Here is a 20,142-nt window from a genome sequence, read left to right as displayed (position 1 = left end):
AATAGATTAAAGTAGAGTGAATGAACATTTGACAGAACGGTTAATGGATTCATTATATATATAATCCGCGAGCGATTTTATATATATATATATATGTAATAGATTAAAGTAGAGTGAATGAACATTTGACAGAACGGTTAATGGATTCATTATATATATAATCCGCGAGCGATTTTATATATATATATATATGTAATAGATTAAAGTAGAGTGAATGAACATTTGACAGAACGGTTAATGGATTCATTATATATATAATCCGCGAGCGATTTTATATATATATATATATGTAATAGATTAAAGTAGAGTGAATGAACATTTGACAGAACGGTTAATGGATTCATTATATATATAATCCGCGAGCGATTTTATATATATATATATATGTAATAGATTAAAGTAGAGTGAATGAACATTTGACAGAACGGTTAATGGATTCATTATATATATAATCCGCGAGCGATTTTATATATATATATATATGTAATAGATTAAAGTAGAGTGAATGAACATTTGACAGAACGGTTAATGGATTCATTATATATATAATCCGCGAGCGCGAGAAATTCGGATACCAAGAATGAATCCTTCGAACTTGAAGCCAACCGTAAAGAAAACAATATTTTTTTTGTAAAATAAATAAATAAATACATTGATGTGTTTCTTCTTGTTCACCTCCATAATTCAGCCCTGCCCATCTGACAAATTCTTGATCTCCTTTATTCCCCATGTGATGGATGATATTGTTTTGCAATGAAATAGTTTGCAAGGGAGGAAAGGAGAGACTTGGAGAAACAAAAAAGGAGAATTTGCAGGATTTGATTAGAAGATTTTGATGGGTGGGGCTAAAAATCAAGATTTTTTTCTGCCTTCCAAATGCATGGATGCTGCTAAATCCAAGAAAAGGCTTTATCAAGTTTGGAAGGGTCGAAATGTATATGTGTTTCTTGGACCCTTTTTCATGTTTTCTTTGTTTTGATTATCGTGTGATTATGGATGTGAGCATTGTCATTCTTCATTATCAGATGTGGGCTTTTCTCCATTTATGTTCTTTTATGAATTTTTGGCGCAAGAAAATGTTGGATTTCTTGGAAAATGGACCCCTTTTTGAACTTCTGTTATTACAATGAATTTCTTTTCAAGTTTTTGTTTGCAATGTCAGATTTTATTGTTTGATATGTTTGCTATGTGGAAAAGGTTGAGAACTTATCCTATTGTTTCATTTTCTTAAACAATATTTGACAACTCGTGTTGAATTTGGTGTTTTGAAGAAGAAAATCTCGAGAGAGAGACATAAATAGAAGAAAACGCATAACTATTTTTCGTATATTTTCTCTTCTCTTCTGATCTTTATGACATACACAATTGTATTTTGCCCATTATGTTCTGTCATCTTACTTGAAGTGCTGATTTCATTTGAATTTTTTTTTAATCCCTTCTGAAAAATAGCTCAATCAGTAGTGAACTGATTCGTTCGACTTTCAGAAATTTTTGTGTGGAGGGAGATTGATCTTTGGTCCTGATGCGGCATCACTTCTTCTGTCTAGCTTCCTAATAGGAGCCCCTGCATTAACATTCTGTACTAAGATGCTTGTAAGGATCCCAGAAGTCGATTCCTTGTACGGACACATTGTATTTATAGTTGGACTTGTCCTCACATTTCTGGTGCGTAAACTTAAGCATTCTATATAGAATTTATGGTGTATTTGTTTTATAAAGTACCACGCTTTATTTACATAGGATTGAATTTACAGGTTTTGACTTTTCTCATCATGACATCTTCGAGAAATCCTGGAATAGTCCCGAGGAACACGAGGCCACCTGAGCCAGACAGTTCGTCGAATTCCAATTCATCTATAGAGTGGATTAACAATGCTACACCTGACTTAAAATTGCCAAGAACAAAAGATATCTTTATCAATGGCCATACAGTTAAAGTGAAGTATTGTGATACATGTTTGCTGTATCGTCCCCCACGTTCATCTCATTGCTCAATCTGCAACAACTGTGTCCAGAGGTTCGATCACCATTGTCCATGGGTGGGCCAATGTATTGGTGTTGTAAGTTACTTTTATGTTTTAAACCTCTTGGTTTCTTTATATAATATTCCATCTAGTGGTGGACTGCTGATAGACTTTTTGTTTTCAACCATGAATAACCCACAACCTCATAGTACCCCACATGCAGAGGTGCAAATGAACCAAATCTAGCCTAATAGTAACTAATCTTTTATATTTGAACTCCACTTCCTACAATCTAATCTAACTAGATGTTCTACTAGAAGCTTGAAAATGATAATTTATTTGAGTTCGACTCAATGCAGAGCTCAAATCTGAGCTTGATTTGTATGGCTTGATATTAATAATCGAGCTCTATCAAGTAAGAAGCTCAAACAATGGGTCGAGCACTGTTAATTTTAAGTACATTTATAAAATACTAAATAAAACATCAAAGCTCGCAAGCAATTGAATAAAATAGTTCAAACTCATATTTATCATGAAAATATTTTCTTTAATGTTGCAAAGTAAATGTAGATATGCAATAATTGATGGTGAAGCCCATTGTATTGGTTTTGCTTATGAACTTTGTGCTAGGTCGTCTTCATTTTCTCGTAGAACTGTCTTACGCTTCCCTCTTTATGCTGATTTGGTGCAGCGCAACTACCGGATTTTTATCATGTTCGTGTCATCTTCAACAATCTTGTGCATATACGTTTTCACATTTTCTTTGTTACATCTCCTTGAACAACCGGGTCGCATTTGGACTAGCATGTCGAGGGATATCGTGTCAGTTGCTCTTATAATCTACTGCTTCATTGCGGTGTGGTTTGTTGGTGGCCTAAGCGTATTCCATTTTTATCTCATCTGCACCAACCAGGTTTGCCTCTTTTCATTTTAACCGAGGTCTAAATCATATTGTGGAAGTTACTTGATACTTAAATTACTAAAGATTTTTGCCTGCCTAATAATGCCCTTGTGATTTATTGTGAAACTACAGTAGTCCATTTACACGTTCCATTTTCGAAAAATAAGTTCTAAAATGCCGTTTCAAGATTTAACAGATGAAACATCCATGCATATTGTTATTTCCATGGTTTGTACACATTCTAAAGCATCGTCTCAACAACTCACAGACAACGTATGAAAACTTTCGTTACCGTTATGATAAGAAGGAAAATCCATATAATCGAGGAATGATCAAGAACCTCCAGGAAATATTTTTCTCCAAGACGGTACCTTCTCTGGTAAACTTCCGGGAATGGGTGACCGAAGAAGACGACTCTATTTTAGAGTCAATAACAAAGAAATTCTGTGGCGACATCATGAAATCAAATGGGAAGATGGATATAGAAGCCGGCATTCTTGGAAAAGATGGTAAACCATATCCGGATCTTTTGCAGAATCTTGATTATAAAGGAATCGAAGACAGCTTAAAGAAGGACCGAGGAGGGAAAATCGTTACCGATCCCTTTTTCTTTCCCACGGCTCAAGAAGGAGACTGTGGCAGAGACAGTAATGCCAATGAGGATGATGGGACAGAAAATAGCTCACAAAGAACTTCATCAGCTGTGCTTCGGGTATAACGTGAGTTCATTCCTGGTTTATCGTTATCATCATAGTTAGAACTTTATTCGAGAAGCCAGTAATTGTATTCGGAGAGTAAAGTTTATATTTCTTTATGATCAAGTTGTGAATTTGTGATCCTTTTTGCAGGACCATATTGTGGAAGTTTGAAGGATTTATTTAGCGAAAGGCTGAGTATCGTATGTAATCCTCTTCTCTTCACGAATGGAATCAAAGAGCAAGTGACCAAGATTTTGGGATGAATATAAATGTATGTTGTGAATATTAGAAAGATGTATGTAATTTCTTCTCAAACTGTTGCGCAAAATTAGATGTGTCCTTGTTTTCTTCCTTTGTTCTTTCCTTTTGATTTTATTTATTATTTTGTGGTGTTGTCGAGTAGGACTTGTTCTTTGTGTCCAACCATGAAAATAGGGGGAAAAGTTTGGTCTTATTTTGCCACATAATTATGTGTGTATATATTTACATATTGAAGATTGTATTACCACAACTTTACTGAATACTACTCTCTTGAATCAAATACATTATGCAATGTGCATGATGATGATAAGAGTGGGAAAAGAAGTTCTAGGTTATGGTTATTTGAAGAGTCCAAGATTCATAGTTTTAAGAAATTTACAAGTACGATGGTCGGATCTAGTTTTATCTACGTTATATTGCATGAAGTACTCAATTATATACAAAACCACATACCAAATTTATGTGTATTTCTCCCATGGATTGTGATGAAATCAATCTTTTTCTTTTTTTAAAGAAAAGGGAGAGATCAAAGTTGGATGCTCCCACTGATAGATATTGCATCCTTAATACAAATCATATGCAACTTTCTTGATTCGTATATTCGGCTAGGAACTGAGTTCTATCCTTCAAATCAACTCGCTTTGGTCGCCCGGCGTAAGAGCTCGGCTTGACGCCTGAGCAATGATTCTATAATGATCTTCTGACTGACCTCTTGGGATTTTGTCTTACTTTTGTGATTCCTGTCACCTTGAAGAGCCGAGCCACCATGCATATTTTGGGGGGCTTGAAATAAATATCATGACCTGCATGCTTAGCTATCGGAATCCAAAAGTTGGGAGCTCGCCAAGCCGAACTACCCTGCATGTCTAACTCGACTACTCTGAGGTTGTCCAAGAATGCATAATAGCACAGACTGCTAGCTTAATTACTGTGGAATGGCTATTTCAGGATCAGGACAATCGGGCCAGCCTGTGTGCTTTTATATGGACCTATTCCTAAGGGGAATCGACGTATCGTTCCCATTGTTATTTTATTATTTTGATTTTAAATCAAGATGACACGATATTAATTTCATTAAATAGAAATGGGAATAAATAATAGATTATTAAATAATTATGATAAAGATTGTGAACTTCAAAATATTGAACAATGACTGGTTGAGCCCCAAAGTAATATAATTTTTGCATAATAAAATTACAAAACATTGATATGATAAAAGTTATATATAGTCATGTTTCTATATTTATTAGCATTTAATATCCATGTTAACTAAATATTCGAAAACGTGCAACTATTTATAACGAATTAAGTATCGATAAAATAAGAAGTTTGTTTGTAAACTCTGTTTTTTCAATTATTTTTTTGATATGTGTAAAAAAAAAACAAATAAATCTGTATATTTGATGGTTGATTATATTTACACTCCCATTCTAACTTATTGAATTAAAAATGGACAAAATAACTCTTAATGTTCCTTTCTAGTTCCACCATAAAATAAAAATTTCATCCGGTGAACTACACTTGCTTCTGGATAAATGTGTGGACGATAGCTTAGAACTTCTGCTTCGGTCGGAAGTGAAAAGAAATGGGGAAAGCCAATGAGCTAACGATGACTATTGAAAGCCGGGCCAAAGCAAGGAATGCGAGAACCAGGGAAGTCCTCTTATTTTTAGACGGCTCCTAATTTTAATTTTGGTAAAAAAAAATTATGTTAATTATTTGGTACATTAAAATTTAAAAAATTCTAATATTCTAAATGGATAATTGGGGAAAAAAAGTTAAAATAAATTGTATAACTTTAATGTTATACACCATAATATTAACTAATCATTTAAAATTATAAATTATTCTATGTAAACAATTCGGTTCCACTTTTGGATAAATAACAAAGTGAATTATGTTGCATGATAATTTTTTTAAAAAAAAATCTATATTTTGAAAATAAAATATATATTTTTAATAGCCAAGTTCCCACTTTTGTAAAAAAGTTTGACCATAGATGTATATTCATAACTAAAATAATGATCTCATATAAAAATCAAACTCAAATTGAAAAAAAAAAATAAATTGCAATAACATCACTAATTTAAAAATAAATGTAGGGAAATAAAAAATATTTAGAATGAATTGCTTAGAAATTTTATTATTTTTAAAATATTCATCTAGACTAACAATATATAGACCCCTATACAAATATATGAATATTAAAACTTTACATATAAAAAAATACCAAAATTAAGCTATGGTTTGAAGATTATTCAATTTTTTCATAAATTAAAAGAATTGATAAAAGTTTAAATTTGTCTATTTGTAATATAAGAATTCAAAATAGAATGTAGTCACAACGTTTAGATGGCAAATAACATTAATCTTTGAGTAAATCTCTTGTAAGACGGTCTCATGAATCTTTATCTGTGAGACGGGTCAACCCTATCGATATTCACAATAAAAAGTAATATTCTTAGCATAAAAAGTAATACTTTTTTATGGATGACCTAAAATAAGAGATTCGACCCACGAAATTGATCCATGAGACCGTTTCACAAGAGTTTTTGTGTTAATTTTTTTAAAATTGATAGAAAAATTATTTTTAAATTTCACTCAATAACTCACTATGTTGTGTATCAAGACCGAAATGAAATTGATGATTTAGAATAATTTATAACACTAAATGGTTAGTTAATATATATTATGATGTATAATAGTTGTACACTTCATTTCACTCTTTTTTTCCAATCATCCATTAAAAATAATAGAATTTTTTGTTGCTATGTAGCAAATAAATAAAATAATTTGTAATTAATATAAAATTTTACCAAAAGTAAAATAAATAGTGGTATAAAATTTATGTTATAAAAGTGTTTATTTTTACATAAAAATTTTATGAGACAATCTCATATGTCAATGTTGTAAGACATATTTTCGATTTGACCAAAATCATAAAAAAAAACATTATTTTTCAATTGAAAATATAGATAGATTCAACTCATCTTATTGAAATAGATATATAAACAATCTCATCGATCAATATTTGAGACGAAAGAATATATGATAGTTGATGTACATAACATGAATATTAAATAAGAGTATCTCTTTCATAAGACGATCTTACGGATCTTTATTTGTGAGACAGATCAATCATGTTTATATTTATAATAAAAATTAATATATTTGACATAAAAAGTAATCTTTTTTCGTGAATGACTCATATAGGATATCTGTTTCACAAAATTGACTCGTGAGACCGTCTCACATAAGTTTTTGTGATTAAATAAATAATTTCTATTTAAAAAAATAAATAGTTTCTCTAAAAAAATAAATAGTGATGGAAAACCCCAAGCTCATCGCTGATTTCCATTTCGCAATCTCGTTAGGGTAAGTCACACACACACACACACACACACACACAGCGATCCGATTTTTGTTTTTCTGAAACGATTTCTCATCTTCCAATTTTTCAGTGCAGGTTCTACGGATCTGAGCGTCTCGAAATTCGATAGAAGTTTAGAAGTTGAGCTTATTCTAGGTATGAATTTACCTTTCATTTTTAGATTTGTTTATTTTTGTGTGAATTCATTCTGTCTGCATTTAAGATTCTTATAGGATTCTGGGAAGCTGATTTTAAGAAAGAGCTATTATTTGATCACGGCTCTGAATTTGATATTGTGATTTTATTGGGTCGCGGTTATATATACTAATCCTATGTTGTATGGTATCTGGGTTCGAATTTCCTCACGTTATTACCTTTTTTTGCATTTTGATTGGATGAATTTGTAGTTTTGTAATTTGATTTCTGCGTTCTTGGTTTGGTTGTGTTTTGGTGAACGGGGACATAAAATTGTTCCTTTCATTGTGTTAATTAGTTGAGAATTTCATAAGATTAGCTTTGGCACATCTTTATCAACTCTTTGTAAATCCCAAGAGAAACCAAGGTAGAATTTTGGAATAGTGTCTCATGGATGCTGCATTAAATAAGGCTGCTGGATTTTTGAGCTTATACATGGATCAAATACAGAGCCTTTATTTATTTTTATATGCCATAAACATATGTTTTCCATCCATTTTTCCTCTCTGCAGAAGTTATTTAATTTTTCAGATGAATTAGGTGTGCAACTTGTGGCTTTCTTTATTCTAGAAATTATAATTGTACCATTAGATAACAAAGTGTGTTGGTTCAGTTCAACAATATTTCACTCCTCTGCTGGGAATGCCAGCATCATTGTACCGACTTTGATAATGTCTTGTGATATTTTGCTGAATTTAGATTTTAGAATATATTTACCTCGTTTCATGTTGAAATGTAGTCTTTTCATATATGTAAATCCCTCCGATATTATGTTTCTGAAATTACAAAAGTTTGTGAAATCAGGATTTGTACACCTCTATTAGCAAGTTAAATGGCTGGCTCTAGGGTTGCTCATGTCACTCTGAAAGGACCAAGCGTGGTGAAGGAAATACTCATAGCAACTGCACTTGGCCTCGCTGCAGGCAGTCTTTGGAAGATGCACCATTGGAACGAGCAAAGAAAGACGAGGGCATTCTATGACTTATTGGATAAAGGCGAGGTCACTGTTGTCGCTGCAGAAGAATAAAACTTCTGCAATTTTTCTTGGTTATTGTCACCCATACTGGTGTAATGCTGATCAGAATTTCCATTGCTTTGGCTCTTTGATCAGAATTGGGCTTGTTTAGTTTGGATTTCATGTCAATAATTGCAGACCATATATTCAATCTCCTGCGAATACTTAAGTTTTCTGGTCTCTGTTGTCTTGCTTTTGGCTGCTGAACCTGATTTATGCTGGAAAGATTTATGGATACCAGTGCTTTCAAATATTACAATTGAGTTATGTGCTGACTGTATGTTTGTGGTTTGTTTTTTAGTCCTCCATGTTTGAATAGCCCTTCATTGGTATGGCAGGACATGCGGCAATGCCATGCTAATTTCTTTTATCGTGATTCACTTGTATGATTTATGTTTTATCAATTAATTGGAAAACTATTAATTAAAAGGTCTAAGCTATAAAACATTGATTTCAGCAAGATTCGGTATGAATCTTGTAAAAATCAGTGGCACATAAAATAAAGGAACGGAAACGTGAGTATCGATAAAAACATGATAATCGCACTAATCGATCTAAACATCTTCACTCTTTACAAAAACTCTGAGGCTATTGGTCCAAACATTTTCTTCCAAATGATAAGTAATCGATTAAACATGTATACAGATGAATGATTTATGATCCTAAAATAAATCCAAAAATGATTAAATACACACATATCATTCATCTGCATACATGAAGTGAAACACAAACATAAACAGGAGGCCGGCCCTGACTGATACGCAACAGCCTTTACGAGCAATGAAATTGTGATTCTCCAAGCAAAGTGCATAAACAAGAACCATCAATGACGCTAAGTCCTTTTCGTCTCACCACCTGTGCTATTAAAATCGCGACCACAACATCCCAAATACTTTAAATTTGAAACATCCTAAACTGGAAAATTTTCCTCAAACGGGGAGCAGACTAGCCAGTGTAACGCGAGGGCAAAATCCTAACAAGAAGACTCAACTTCCTTTCCATTATCATTATCACGAACATGTCGTTTTAACCTTCTTAGCCAGATTTCATAGTCCACAGGGTAGGGGGTTCCACAAAGGCTATCAACATAATCTGCAAATGCTTTCAAGACCGCGGAGATGTCACCAAGCTTCTGCTGAATCACCCTCCTAGACCAAGAAATTTCTCTCCATTGTAGTGCGCCTTCCACCGAATCTAGAATGGGTAAATCTCCACCAGAAGAAAAATATAGTGTATATACCAGGCTCTCTGCATCAGAAGCAGAACACAACTTCCCCTCTTGAAGAGCAGAAGTAGACGAGAAATGAAGATTCAACGGTGGACGGTCTCTATCTTCTAAAATGGCATGCCCCCAACCAATAAGAACATAATAACATTGCCCCATGCTAGATTTCACGCATATTATATTTTCAGGTCTTATGTCTCCGTGCCGAATTCCAGCTGAAGAAGCAGAAGATAGGGCCGACAAACAATCATGGCAACATCTGATGGCCTCATCAAGGCCAAACTGGTTGGCTCTCACCATGTCGGGAATGGTCATGCCAACTGGACTGGTCAATAAGACGGGAATCCCACACCACGGGTACTCACAGTTATGGCCTGACCTCTGCTTATGACATTGACCAGGATGAACAACCCGTCCAGATGCATACAGACGGGGAATATACTTACTTGACAAACCTTTTTGTTTCATAATACTCAACACTTTAGTCTGCCTCTGAACCTGATACCATAATTCCATACCCTCTAATGCCGGCTCTAGGTGAGAAGGGTGAGAGCCAATGTACAGGAACAGACTCTTCCCTGGATTTTCAACACAAGACACGACATAAAACACAATCTCCCCATCATTCGGAACTTCATCTATCTGATAACCATTTTGTCGGCTTGAATCTTCTATCAACAAAATGGATCCAACTTCTAGCTTCACCGGTTTTTTGGGATCCAACTTAATGTCTTCCTTTTGTACTTCTACAATTTCAGGAGAAGAAGGGCGATGCTGGAAACGAAGCAAATGATTACCATCAACATTTGTGTCCCTCAATTGCCTTTGGGCTCTCCTTGTTTGAAGACGGGAACTGTGGTCTGCAGCTAAATCTTCGACTGTATTCTTAGGCATTCCACAATATTGAGTTAAAGAATGAAATGTAGCATAAAGAACCTGTAAAGCACCAATATCACTCCAATTAGCATTTCCGAGCTTGTTCCATATCTTTTCGACAGGGGATATTGCTATCTGTGAATGATCCTTGATCCATGCGGCAGCAGATTCATAGACACTATCAAGATCCAAATCCAACTTATCCAGATCCCCCTCGACTTTAACAACTCCACCATATTGAGAATCAACAAGAAGCACGAAGATTGAGTTATGATTCAGATGCCTATACGACCTGCTAATGCTTCTAGCAAGCAATACACGCAGAGCAAAGAACAAAGCTTCACCAATAATGGAGAGTTGGGGCTTGTAGTTGCCATTCAATGAAGTAAGACTTCCGATATCGGGCCTTAGCAGAGCTAATTCAACAATATCGTCCCACTTCCCTTGAGGATGTCTCGGGTTCTTTAGCATTATAGCCGAGGCACACAACCCCCCAAGCTTACCTTTAGAAACAGCCTTTTCTGCTTGGTAAAATCTTGAGTTCCCACCATATAATGAGGAAACATAGAAAGGCATTTGATCATTCTCATGACCCCAGAAAGCTTCCCACAAGCCGTTCACACTTGCATGCAGGAAGTCCTCAAGAGCAAGATAACCAGTTGATTCTACAGAGTTTGATACCGGCGCATTAATAGCGCTAGGCATCCTAACTAGTTGCTGAAAGGGTACACCTTCTAATGCATAATCAAACTTTTGTAGGTCTACCAACTCAAAAGGAACATCAAAGGCAGGCGGCGCACCGTTTTCTGTTATATCCTCAAACCAATATGTAAGATTTGCATTTAAGATTTCACTGTTAACAAATCTACGGAGAAACTCCTTTCTATCATGAGTCCTATCACCTGATGAAATACTCAGCTTTTGTGTAGCAGAATCCACCGAATCCTGCTCAGGTGATACACCTGTAAATAAATTGTTAATCACAAGTCATTATAAGACTTTACTCGAGGACGAGTTTAAATTTGAGATGAAACTGAACTGATGCTGGAAAATAAATTCATTCCGACACAAGGTGAAAGAAGCAGAACTGTCTTATGAATAGGCTGAGGGATAAGTCATTTCAAAGAGAGGCAGGTAGAACTCTTTTGCCACAGGTGAAAATCATTCAGACATGACAAGTTTGTCTGTCATCTCCTCAAACTGGTCTATCGATCAGGCATTAACCCAAAACTTTGGGTATTGGATGCATTTACCCCAATATCTATGGTATTTGATTTTTTGTCAGAAAAATATTGCGGCGCCTGTGAACCAGAAGCAATTGCTATCTAAATTAGTAATCTTAGTTATGTAATGACGACAGAAAAGAAATTTGTGAGAAACGATATGAGATCCATTTGGACTGTGATGTTGATTTTCTCATAGTGAATCTAGAAGAATCCACCACAGTTTAAGAAAGGGAACAATTCCAACGTAATGACCTTTGACACAACTGGATTAACGAACTGACAAGAAAATATAAATGTGGTTTTGGAAGGTATACAAGGAACTATGCAGAATTCGTCTGCCTGAATATTATAAATTCGTTAGCAGATTGCTCGAGTATACTGAACCCTGTGTTTCTTTGATTGACCCTGTGTGACATAAATAACTTCCTTGGAACTTTTACCATTTTGCTGAATCTTAAGAATTACTAACTAACCTCTATATTCTATAAACTAAACATCAAAATTACTTCTCAGGATTAGAACTCATTAAAACATATGATCATCAAGGCAAACATGAACGGAAAGCATTTCATTTTGGACCTAGCAGACATGACATTCTTACATGTACGCACTCAGCATAGCAGAAGTCAGGTCTTTTCCAAATACAATTCTACGCAGCTACGCCAAATACAAGGATACACACTACACTCTTGCCCATGCATCAATAAAATAATGCACATTCGAGTACACAAATCTTCTAAGGTCAGAAGTATAACTTGTCACATGTTTTATACAATCCTTCACCTGTACTTGTGTACCAGACAAAAGTGAAAAATCGAAAATCCAAACTCTAGAGGGCCCAGACTTTTTTTTTTCTAGAATTCTTGGTTCTCATAATCACATTGGTTCCAGACTAATCCGGAGTACGTCCGGTTGAACAAATTATGGAGAGATTTCCTCAGGTCAATGGCTTCATTCAACAATAAACGAACCTCAAACCTTGACAACCGACCTCCTTGCTGCTTGACCGGCTTAGGTTGGACCAGGAAATTCAATGGACAATGAACTCAATTCATCTCAGAGACATTACCATAATTTTTCATCCACTAGGCAACTTCCCCACTAACACACACCATCACGAACTAAAAAAATCTGATGAAAATTTCACCATGCACATAACTCATAAGCACCAACTCAAAAAATATAAAAAAAAAAAAATTGAAGCCCGATGAAACCATGAACATCAAAGAAGAAAGAAAAACAACAAAGTAAACTATTTTCGGGAAACGGTCGAAAGATGCGGCACAATCAAGTCACAATTCAGTAAACCCAAATTCATCCAACTGCAAAGCTCAACCATTTTTCTTAAAAAAATAAAATTAGGGTTCAGATAGCAGGAAAATCTGAAATCCAATTATACCTTCCATGGTTCAAATTTCTTCTAGATCGTTGACATCAGCGAGCAGATGTTCTGTAAGAATCCCATCTCTCTCTCTTCGGGACAGTTGTTCCTCTCTGTGTATGTATGCGCTCAGATGCATCGGTAAGATGAGAGAAGCGTGTCATATGGCATATGCTTTCTTTCCATTCTCTTTGTCGTCAAAAGAGAGAATATTTATGTGTGTGTGTGTGTGTGTNTAAAGCGATGTATAATATATCAAAATTGTATATATATAAAATTATAAATCTCTAATAGGTATGATATATTTTATTTAATCTAACTGTGAGTATCAATTTATCGATGTTCACGTAATTGTGTAAAGTGATGTATAACATATCAAAATTGTATATATATAAAATTATAAATCTCTAAATATTTATATATTTTGTTAATTAAGTAATTTACAAAGCACATAGTAATGTTCGTTAATATCAATCAATTCGTCGGCCTAATTGATGATCCCAATTCTGATCGAATCATGTTTAATGGGAACCGTTTGATAAGACGATTATTTAATTCAAATTCTATAAATGATTATAGTCATAAAACATGATTCCCTTTTTTCACATATATATAATATATCATCTCACGAACAAAACAATTTTAACATAAATTGTTTTTTGAATTGGTTTCGAGTTAGTATTTTTTCTTAGGAAAAAATTGTCTAAGTAAATATTTTTGTATAGGTTATAGGTAATTAAAGTCACAAACGATTTTATAAAATAATCATGAGAACAAAAACTCATGTAAGATGGTCACACGATTTAATTTCATGAAACATATCTCCAATCCGACTCAATTCATGAAAAATATTATTTTTATGTAAATAAGATTGACCGTTCAGATTAAAAATGAGATGTCAGATTTTTGGAACGATATCAAAGAATGAGCTTCCATAATCGGCAAGTGTCAAATCTTTTACGGAAATCATAAATGACTGTTCATATATTAATATATATGAAAAACGAAATCATCTGTTACGATTATAATCATTTGTAAAATTTGAATCAAATAGAATGTACATATGTAATAAAACGTGAAGTATATATATAGATACAATCAGTTCAGCTCATTGGAAAAGTAATTTGAATTATCTGACCAATAATCACATCCATAGATCACAAGCAAAATCTGGAACTATTACTATTCACGATCAGGAAGAGAAGAATAACAATTTCTACAAGAAAAGAAAAGAGAAAGAAGTACAATTGAAACAAAATTTATGAAAACTGCACTCAGATCGTCATTGTACATTCAAATACAGGAAAAAATCTCTGGGATCATCACAAAACCTCTTCACCATAGAAAAAAATGATGAACAAACTTAAGATCGGTGCAAGTATTTTACAGCACGCTCGTTTGATTCGATCAGCTGAACATGTTAATGAGTTATCCACACACCGAGAAGCAAAAATGCTCTCATGAGAAAAAGAGAAGTGCGAAACGCAAACGGAAACCTCAACAGACCTCAAATCTCCAAGAAAATGAATAAAAAGCTCATTCTTGAAGAAAAAGATATAAGTAGCTAATGATGAAATCACGAATGGGGATTGTGAAAAGTAAAAAGGACTCAAAGAACGTGATTTTTCCCAGCCTGTGATTCTTACTCCCTATCAGAATCACTCGAACTCGATTCAGAACTCGAACTCGAACTCGAGCTTTCAGAATATTTACCCTTACATTTACCTGATTTAATTGAATGTCCATTTTCAGGTGCTCCGACTCCATGATCAGGCTTTCCGGATGGAACCCCACAAACTTCGACTGATGTCACTTCAAGAATTGGTAGTTCGGTTTCTGAGTCTGACACATTTGGATTTACGTTCACTTTTCCATGATCATAATACATGGATGACGAGTTTCCGATCTCAAACTTGGTTTCAGGAGGTTCTAAAACTTTGGGAAGTATCATCTTCTTTTCGGACGTATTCTGATCAGGAGAATCCTGGTTCTCCGCATCAGTCGACTCGTTATTCAAGATATCATTATGTTCATTCAAGATATCATTATGTTCAGCTACACCACTTTCTAGCATTGTAATCTTTGAAACACATTCCGTGTCCTCTTCATATATATCAATAACCTCCCTAGAGTTCTCCAAATGCATTTCATGTTCCATTTTATTTACTTCGGCAAGGTTAACATCATCAACTCTCATATCGCTAGTTTCTCCAATACAGTATATGTGTTTCTCAAGGTCATTTGAACCCAATTTCCATTTTCTCAAACTGAAGCCCCTGACACCATCTAATTCCACCATCATTTCTTCATCAATGTTCTTGATCTCATCCTCCTCTTGGATTATTGTCTGCATATCAACACGAGGGCTAGCAGCTTCTGAAGCACTGGATGGGATAGAAATAAAGTCAGGGCTTAGTGGAGAATGTACATTTGGTGAGTTATCATGGTTAACCTCCAGAATCTCTCGAATTTTCAGAATCCGTACAGTTCGGCCTTCCTCAAACGAGGTTGAGTTTTTTTGTACCTGCATATTTACACGTGTCAATAGATTTCTATATGCACAAATAGTCAAATATTATGAAGCAGTAACAAATTCCAGAGATCAAATATTACTTCATTCAGTTTTGGAAAACGTGGCACATGTCTGATAAAGTGTAATTAAAAATTTTAAAGGGAATACACTCAAGACCATGATCGGTCATTTTGCGAACATTTTCATAAAGAAGTTTTAAGAGGCTTCAAAAGCATAAACAAGGATGGTGCATCGAGAATATACCCAAGAATTTAAGTAGGCATTGATGATTTAGACAGCTATTGATCTAGAATTCTTTTATTAGATTTCATAAAACAAAATCGGCAAATGTATAAACGCAATTAATGAAAAATAATAATGCTAGAAATCAACATAAATCCATAAAGATGTAAATGAGACTGTTTTGTGATCAAATCACTCCAGTAAATTATTTAATTGCAACAAGTTGTTCATCAGTAGGCAAGACTAGAATAGATGAAAAAAAAGCTGAAAAAGCCTGAAAGGTCTCTTCTCACCTTAGCATGAATAAGATGCTCAAAAGTTGGCTTCTGCACTGCTTTATCATAAAAGAGAGTCACATTTCCTTCTGCAGAAGGTGTAGAAATTAATTTCTCATATGCTTCATGGTAAATATCGGCATCAGAATTTGGTGATTGAACAATTTCTTCTGTGTTCATTGAATGGTCCTCAGTCAACTGACCCTCGGACTGCCGAGAATTTCTCTGAACTAGACTCTCTTTGTCCGAAATCGGTAAATGCTTTTCCTCTGATTTGCCTGGATTTTGATGTTCAGAAGAATTGAACTGGTTTTTATCAGCACATGAACAAGGAACTTGACCCTGAGAATGTTGACCCATCTGATTATCCTCTACAGAAGCTTCAACCGATTCTTTCAATCTCTGATCAACACTTGAGAATCCAGAGCATATATTATCGTTTTCTGCCATATTGACAACATCTATCTGCCCTGATTCATGTTCGTTTACAGGATCATGGATGATTGGTGATTCTCTCTCAATAAAAGATACCGTCCTCTTGACCAATACAGGTGGAAAACTTAGATCAGACTCTGCATGAACATCAGAAGAAGATATAGAGGAAGACGAGAAGCTCTTTGTAATGGTTGGGGGGCTCGAATCATAAACAGGCTCCCTTTGTAAAACACCATCAGCTAATGTAGCAATCGAATCGTTACTTCTTAAAGAAGTTTGGATTGAGATTCTTGGCTGTTCGGCAATGCCGCCGATTCTTGCCTCCAGCATTGACTGCTGTTCTGCTCCTGTTTCATTGAAGACCCTTTCACTAACTTCTGACAGTGATGAAGAGCTTGAAATGCTACTTTCAACATTGTCAGGATTTGAATGATATTTGGTAGCCTCAACTTCCAAAGGTCGGGTTGCACTAGTTTCCTCGTGATGATCTTCAACATCCCCAAATTGAAAATCAATTTCATCGACTTCTGAGTCTCTCTTCTCAACTTTGGCTAATTCCAGAGATCCTTCATCTTCCGAAGACTGGATACCATGCCCAACATGCTCAGAAACATGCTCCATCTCAGAAATAGACTCTGGTTCTTGAAGTGAGTTTTCTTGATGTGCAGGTTCCCCATTGGAAAATCGTCCTGGTTCCATTGATGATCTCTCTTCTATGGCATCGTTTATTCCAAGAATGGGTTCTAATTCCTTTGAGTTATCTTCTTCTGAGAGCTTCCTTTCCTCTAACTCCTCAACTGAACCAAGTGATTCTGTTTCAAGAACAGAACTCGCCTTGGACTCACTTAGTTCACTCGATTGTCGTTGAAATATTGAATAGCTAGATCCTTCAGAAACCATTCGCTCAGGAACAAAAGAAGGCCTCCATTTGGTTTCTTGTCTGTCTTGCCTGTTAAAGAATGAAGGTCCCACATTAAAACTTTCCCGTCTTCGAAACAATTGCTCTCTTGATTGAACCGTGAAAAACGATTCTTGAATTCCATCTCTCATAAGATTAGGCTTCTCTTCACTTGAGTCATAAGGAATGTTGAAAGGGTTCTGCCTCGCCAATAAAATAGAAGGAGCTGAACCAGGAATAGGAGGTATCCCTGAATTATCATATGAACCATGAGGAAGGTCGAATGGATTTTCTCTCACTGTTGAAATGGGAGGAATGTTGAATGAAAAATCAGAATTTTCAAAGTCTATCAAGTTTATTTCTGGCACCATGCTCATATTTTTCCTTGATTTCCTCCTCAAAATTATTTTTTCCAACCATTGGTTTCTTTCGATTTCTGAGCTTCCCAGATCCATGAGATTCTTTTGATCCTCTTCTGTCCATGTAATAGCAGACTTCGCCTGCTCTTCGTAGTCTCCTTGTGCATTTTCTGCGTCTTCACCATCTTCAACATCTTCATCTGCAACCTCCAAAACCTCGTGATTCTCAGACTCATCATCTGACTCGTGACTACTAGTACTGGCTTCCAAAGACAGTTCAGATGCTGCATCGGAGCCATCATGGGATGTATGAACAGGTTGTGGAGCGTCTTCATCCAAAAGAGGGTGAAGTTCATCTAGCATTGGCATTATGTCAGCCATGGAAGCATCTGGAGAGGAACTTTCAGCCATATCCGAACCAAAGTCTGAATCATCATCCCCTTCCTTCTCTTCATCCTCTTCTTCCTCTTTATCTTCATGAGAACGCGGAGGAGAATCCGATGTATCTACATTTACTCTCTCGGAATCAAAAGAGTCTGCCACCGATGTCTCATCGTCCAATTCAAGATGTTCATCATCACTCATCTTCAGAAGTGAAGCATAGTGGTTTTCCACGGCCTCCTCATCGCCAAGTCTCTCTTTATTCCATTCGCTCTTCTGCTCTGAATCCATATTACCTGACTCTCTGTTTGTTTTCCAATTTCCATGGTTTTCCAGCTCAGTTTCCCGCAAACTTTCCTTGATCAAATCCTCACCAAACTTACCAGCTGTGAAACTGGATTTCTCAATCAACTTCTCCATCTCATCCATTTTCTTCTCACTGTATTTAGCATAATAGCTCTCATTTTTCTCAAAACCAGTAGCGCCTCCTGAAGCACCCCTTTTGATCAAAAAAGTGTCACAGGTGGTTTTCACTTCCATTTCAATATCGGGTATGCTCGATTGTCCAAAACTTAGAAGGGTTCCAAGTAAAATAGCAGTGCATACGAGGACAGGAGATGCAGATACCAATAATGAAAAAATAAAAGGAGATGTTCTGTACAAAAATATCAAGAAACAAAGCATACCCAAAAGGAATGGATGATTGAAAACTGATCTAAAACGAAATTTGATTGAAAAAACCTCACGTTTCCCCATCATAACTGAAATCTCCAATAATCCAATACCCACTTCCCAAATTCTTACTTTTGAAAAGCAATCTGTCCTCTCAAATCTGTCATATCAATTAAATTCAGAAAAAAAACAACTATTATTAGCCATTAGGTCAAGGAATGAGGCAATGTACAAACACAAAAGAATCGAAACAAGTATTTACATCAATCAAGAACTCACCTTCGTGCAATATGGAATCAAAGTCTAGAAAATCGGATTTAAGAATCAAGCAGTATCTGAAAAACCCAAAACAAAAACAAAACGCATGAAATCCCAGAAAGATTATGTTTCAGCAGAAAAATAAATAAATTTAAGAGGGGAAAAAATGAAGCAAAACTCCAACCATACCAACCTCAAAACAGGACCAATCATGCAGAAAAATAGGAGGAAAAAACAGTGTATTGTAGATGTATTTGCTTCGCGTTCATTTAATTTTCTTCCACTGCATTTGTGTCTGTATATATTAAGTCATCAAAATTCAGGAAAAGAACAAGTTGGGATCTTTCCATTTTATATTATATTATTCAAATTGTCACTTTTCAAATCTATAATATAATAGTTGCCATCTTAATTCTTATATGGTGATAATTATGTATCATTTTAATTACAAGTTCTAAAAAAAACACTTACAAATTAGAAGAATTTACGTTTCGTATTGTAAAAGAGAAAGTTGGGATCTTTCTTCGGAGAATGTTTGGATTACAAATTTAGAACATCATCGAACAACTGATGTTTCTTGGAATCGGCCAAAGGCCGTGAGGTTGAATTTGTTTATTGTTAGGATGCAACTAAATTTCTAGGAGGATTTACGTTTCTTGTGGGAACTTTTGAACATAAATTCTTGGTATGTGTATGTTAGATTTGCAAGTAGAATTGTTAGTATGTTGTCAACTATATCTATTCTATTTTATCAAAATCGAAGACATAATATTAACCATTTAAGAAGGACATCAATTTTTTTTTCCAACATTACCTTTATATGATATTAATATTACACTTTTGTTTTTTGTTTTTTTTTTAAAATTTCAACACACATTTTTATTTTTATTTTTTTATTTCAACAATTCAAATATTAATTTAGTCTTTCTATAATTTGTCCAATTTCACTTTAGTCCAACGATAATGATAAAAAAAACTGTACACACACGCATCGCGC

The 20,142-nt window shown here is 35.0% G+C and overlaps 4 protein-coding genes across 9 annotated transcripts; 2 read left to right on the top strand and 2 right to left on the bottom strand.

The window, feature by feature from the left end:
• The first annotated feature begins 523 nt into the window (after positions 1-523).
• Positions 524-4,084, top strand: LOC140991037 (probable protein S-acyltransferase 1). 2 transcript variants are annotated; one of them, XM_073460942.1, is made up of 6 exons: positions 524-934; positions 1,486-1,665; positions 1,755-2,060; positions 2,656-2,877; positions 3,134-3,577; positions 3,714-4,084. In XM_073460942.1, the coding sequence occupies exons 1-6, from the start codon at positions 836-838 to the stop codon at positions 3,732-3,734; spliced, it is 1,272 nt and encodes a 423-aa protein (XP_073317043.1). In that variant the 5' UTR covers positions 524-835; the 3' UTR covers positions 3,735-4,084. The 2 variants fall into 2 exon arrangements, with proteins under 2 accessions (XP_073317043.1, XP_073317044.1); XM_073460943.1 differs by having other exon boundaries at positions 527-934; positions 3,134-3,584.
• A 4,137-nt stretch (positions 4,085-8,221) lies between these two features.
• Positions 8,222-8,657, top strand: LOC140990992 (probable cytochrome c oxidase subunit 5C-1). Its single transcript, XM_073460891.1, has one exon. It carries the CDS (start codon positions 8,222-8,224, stop codon positions 8,414-8,416), a length of 195 nt encoding a protein of 64 aa, XP_073316992.1. The 3' UTR covers positions 8,417-8,657.
• A 330-nt stretch (positions 8,658-8,987) lies between these two features.
• Positions 8,988-13,309, bottom strand: LOC140991505 (uncharacterized). Its single transcript, XM_073461483.1, has 2 exons — positions 13,131-13,309; positions 8,988-11,467 (listed from the first exon to the last, which is right to left on the bottom strand). Exons 1-2 carry the CDS (start codon positions 13,135-13,137, stop codon positions 9,378-9,380), a joined length of 2,097 nt encoding a protein of 698 aa, XP_073317584.1. The 5' UTR covers positions 13,138-13,309; the 3' UTR covers positions 8,988-9,377.
• Positions 13,310-14,359: 1,050 nt separating this feature from the next.
• LOC140991513 (uncharacterized) lies at positions 14,360-19,486 on the bottom strand. 5 transcript variants are annotated; one of them, XM_073461495.1, is made up of 4 exons: positions 19,339-19,486; positions 19,150-19,222; positions 16,161-19,047; positions 14,360-15,636 (listed from the first exon to the last, which is right to left on the bottom strand). In XM_073461495.1, the coding sequence occupies exons 3-4, from the start codon at positions 18,972-18,974 to the stop codon at positions 14,755-14,757; spliced, it is 3,696 nt and encodes a 1,231-aa protein (XP_073317596.1). In that variant the 5' UTR covers positions 18,975-19,047; positions 19,150-19,222; positions 19,339-19,486; the 3' UTR covers positions 14,360-14,754. The 5 variants fall into 5 exon arrangements, with proteins under 5 accessions (XP_073317596.1, XP_073317592.1, XP_073317594.1 ...); XM_073461491.1 differs by having other exon boundaries at positions 19,167-19,222; XM_073461493.1 differs by having other exon boundaries at positions 16,161-19,222.
• Between the last annotated feature and the right edge of the window lie 656 nt (positions 19,487-20,142).

The sequence above is a fragment of the Primulina huaijiensis genome, chromosome 13 (genome assembly GCF_012295235.1).
Source record: "Primulina huaijiensis isolate GDHJ02 chromosome 13, ASM1229523v2, whole genome shotgun sequence".
In the NCBI taxonomy this organism is placed as follows: domain Eukaryota; kingdom Viridiplantae; phylum Streptophyta; class Magnoliopsida; order Lamiales; family Gesneriaceae; genus Primulina; species Primulina huaijiensis.
This window is presented reverse-complemented; position numbering and strand designations above follow the sequence as displayed.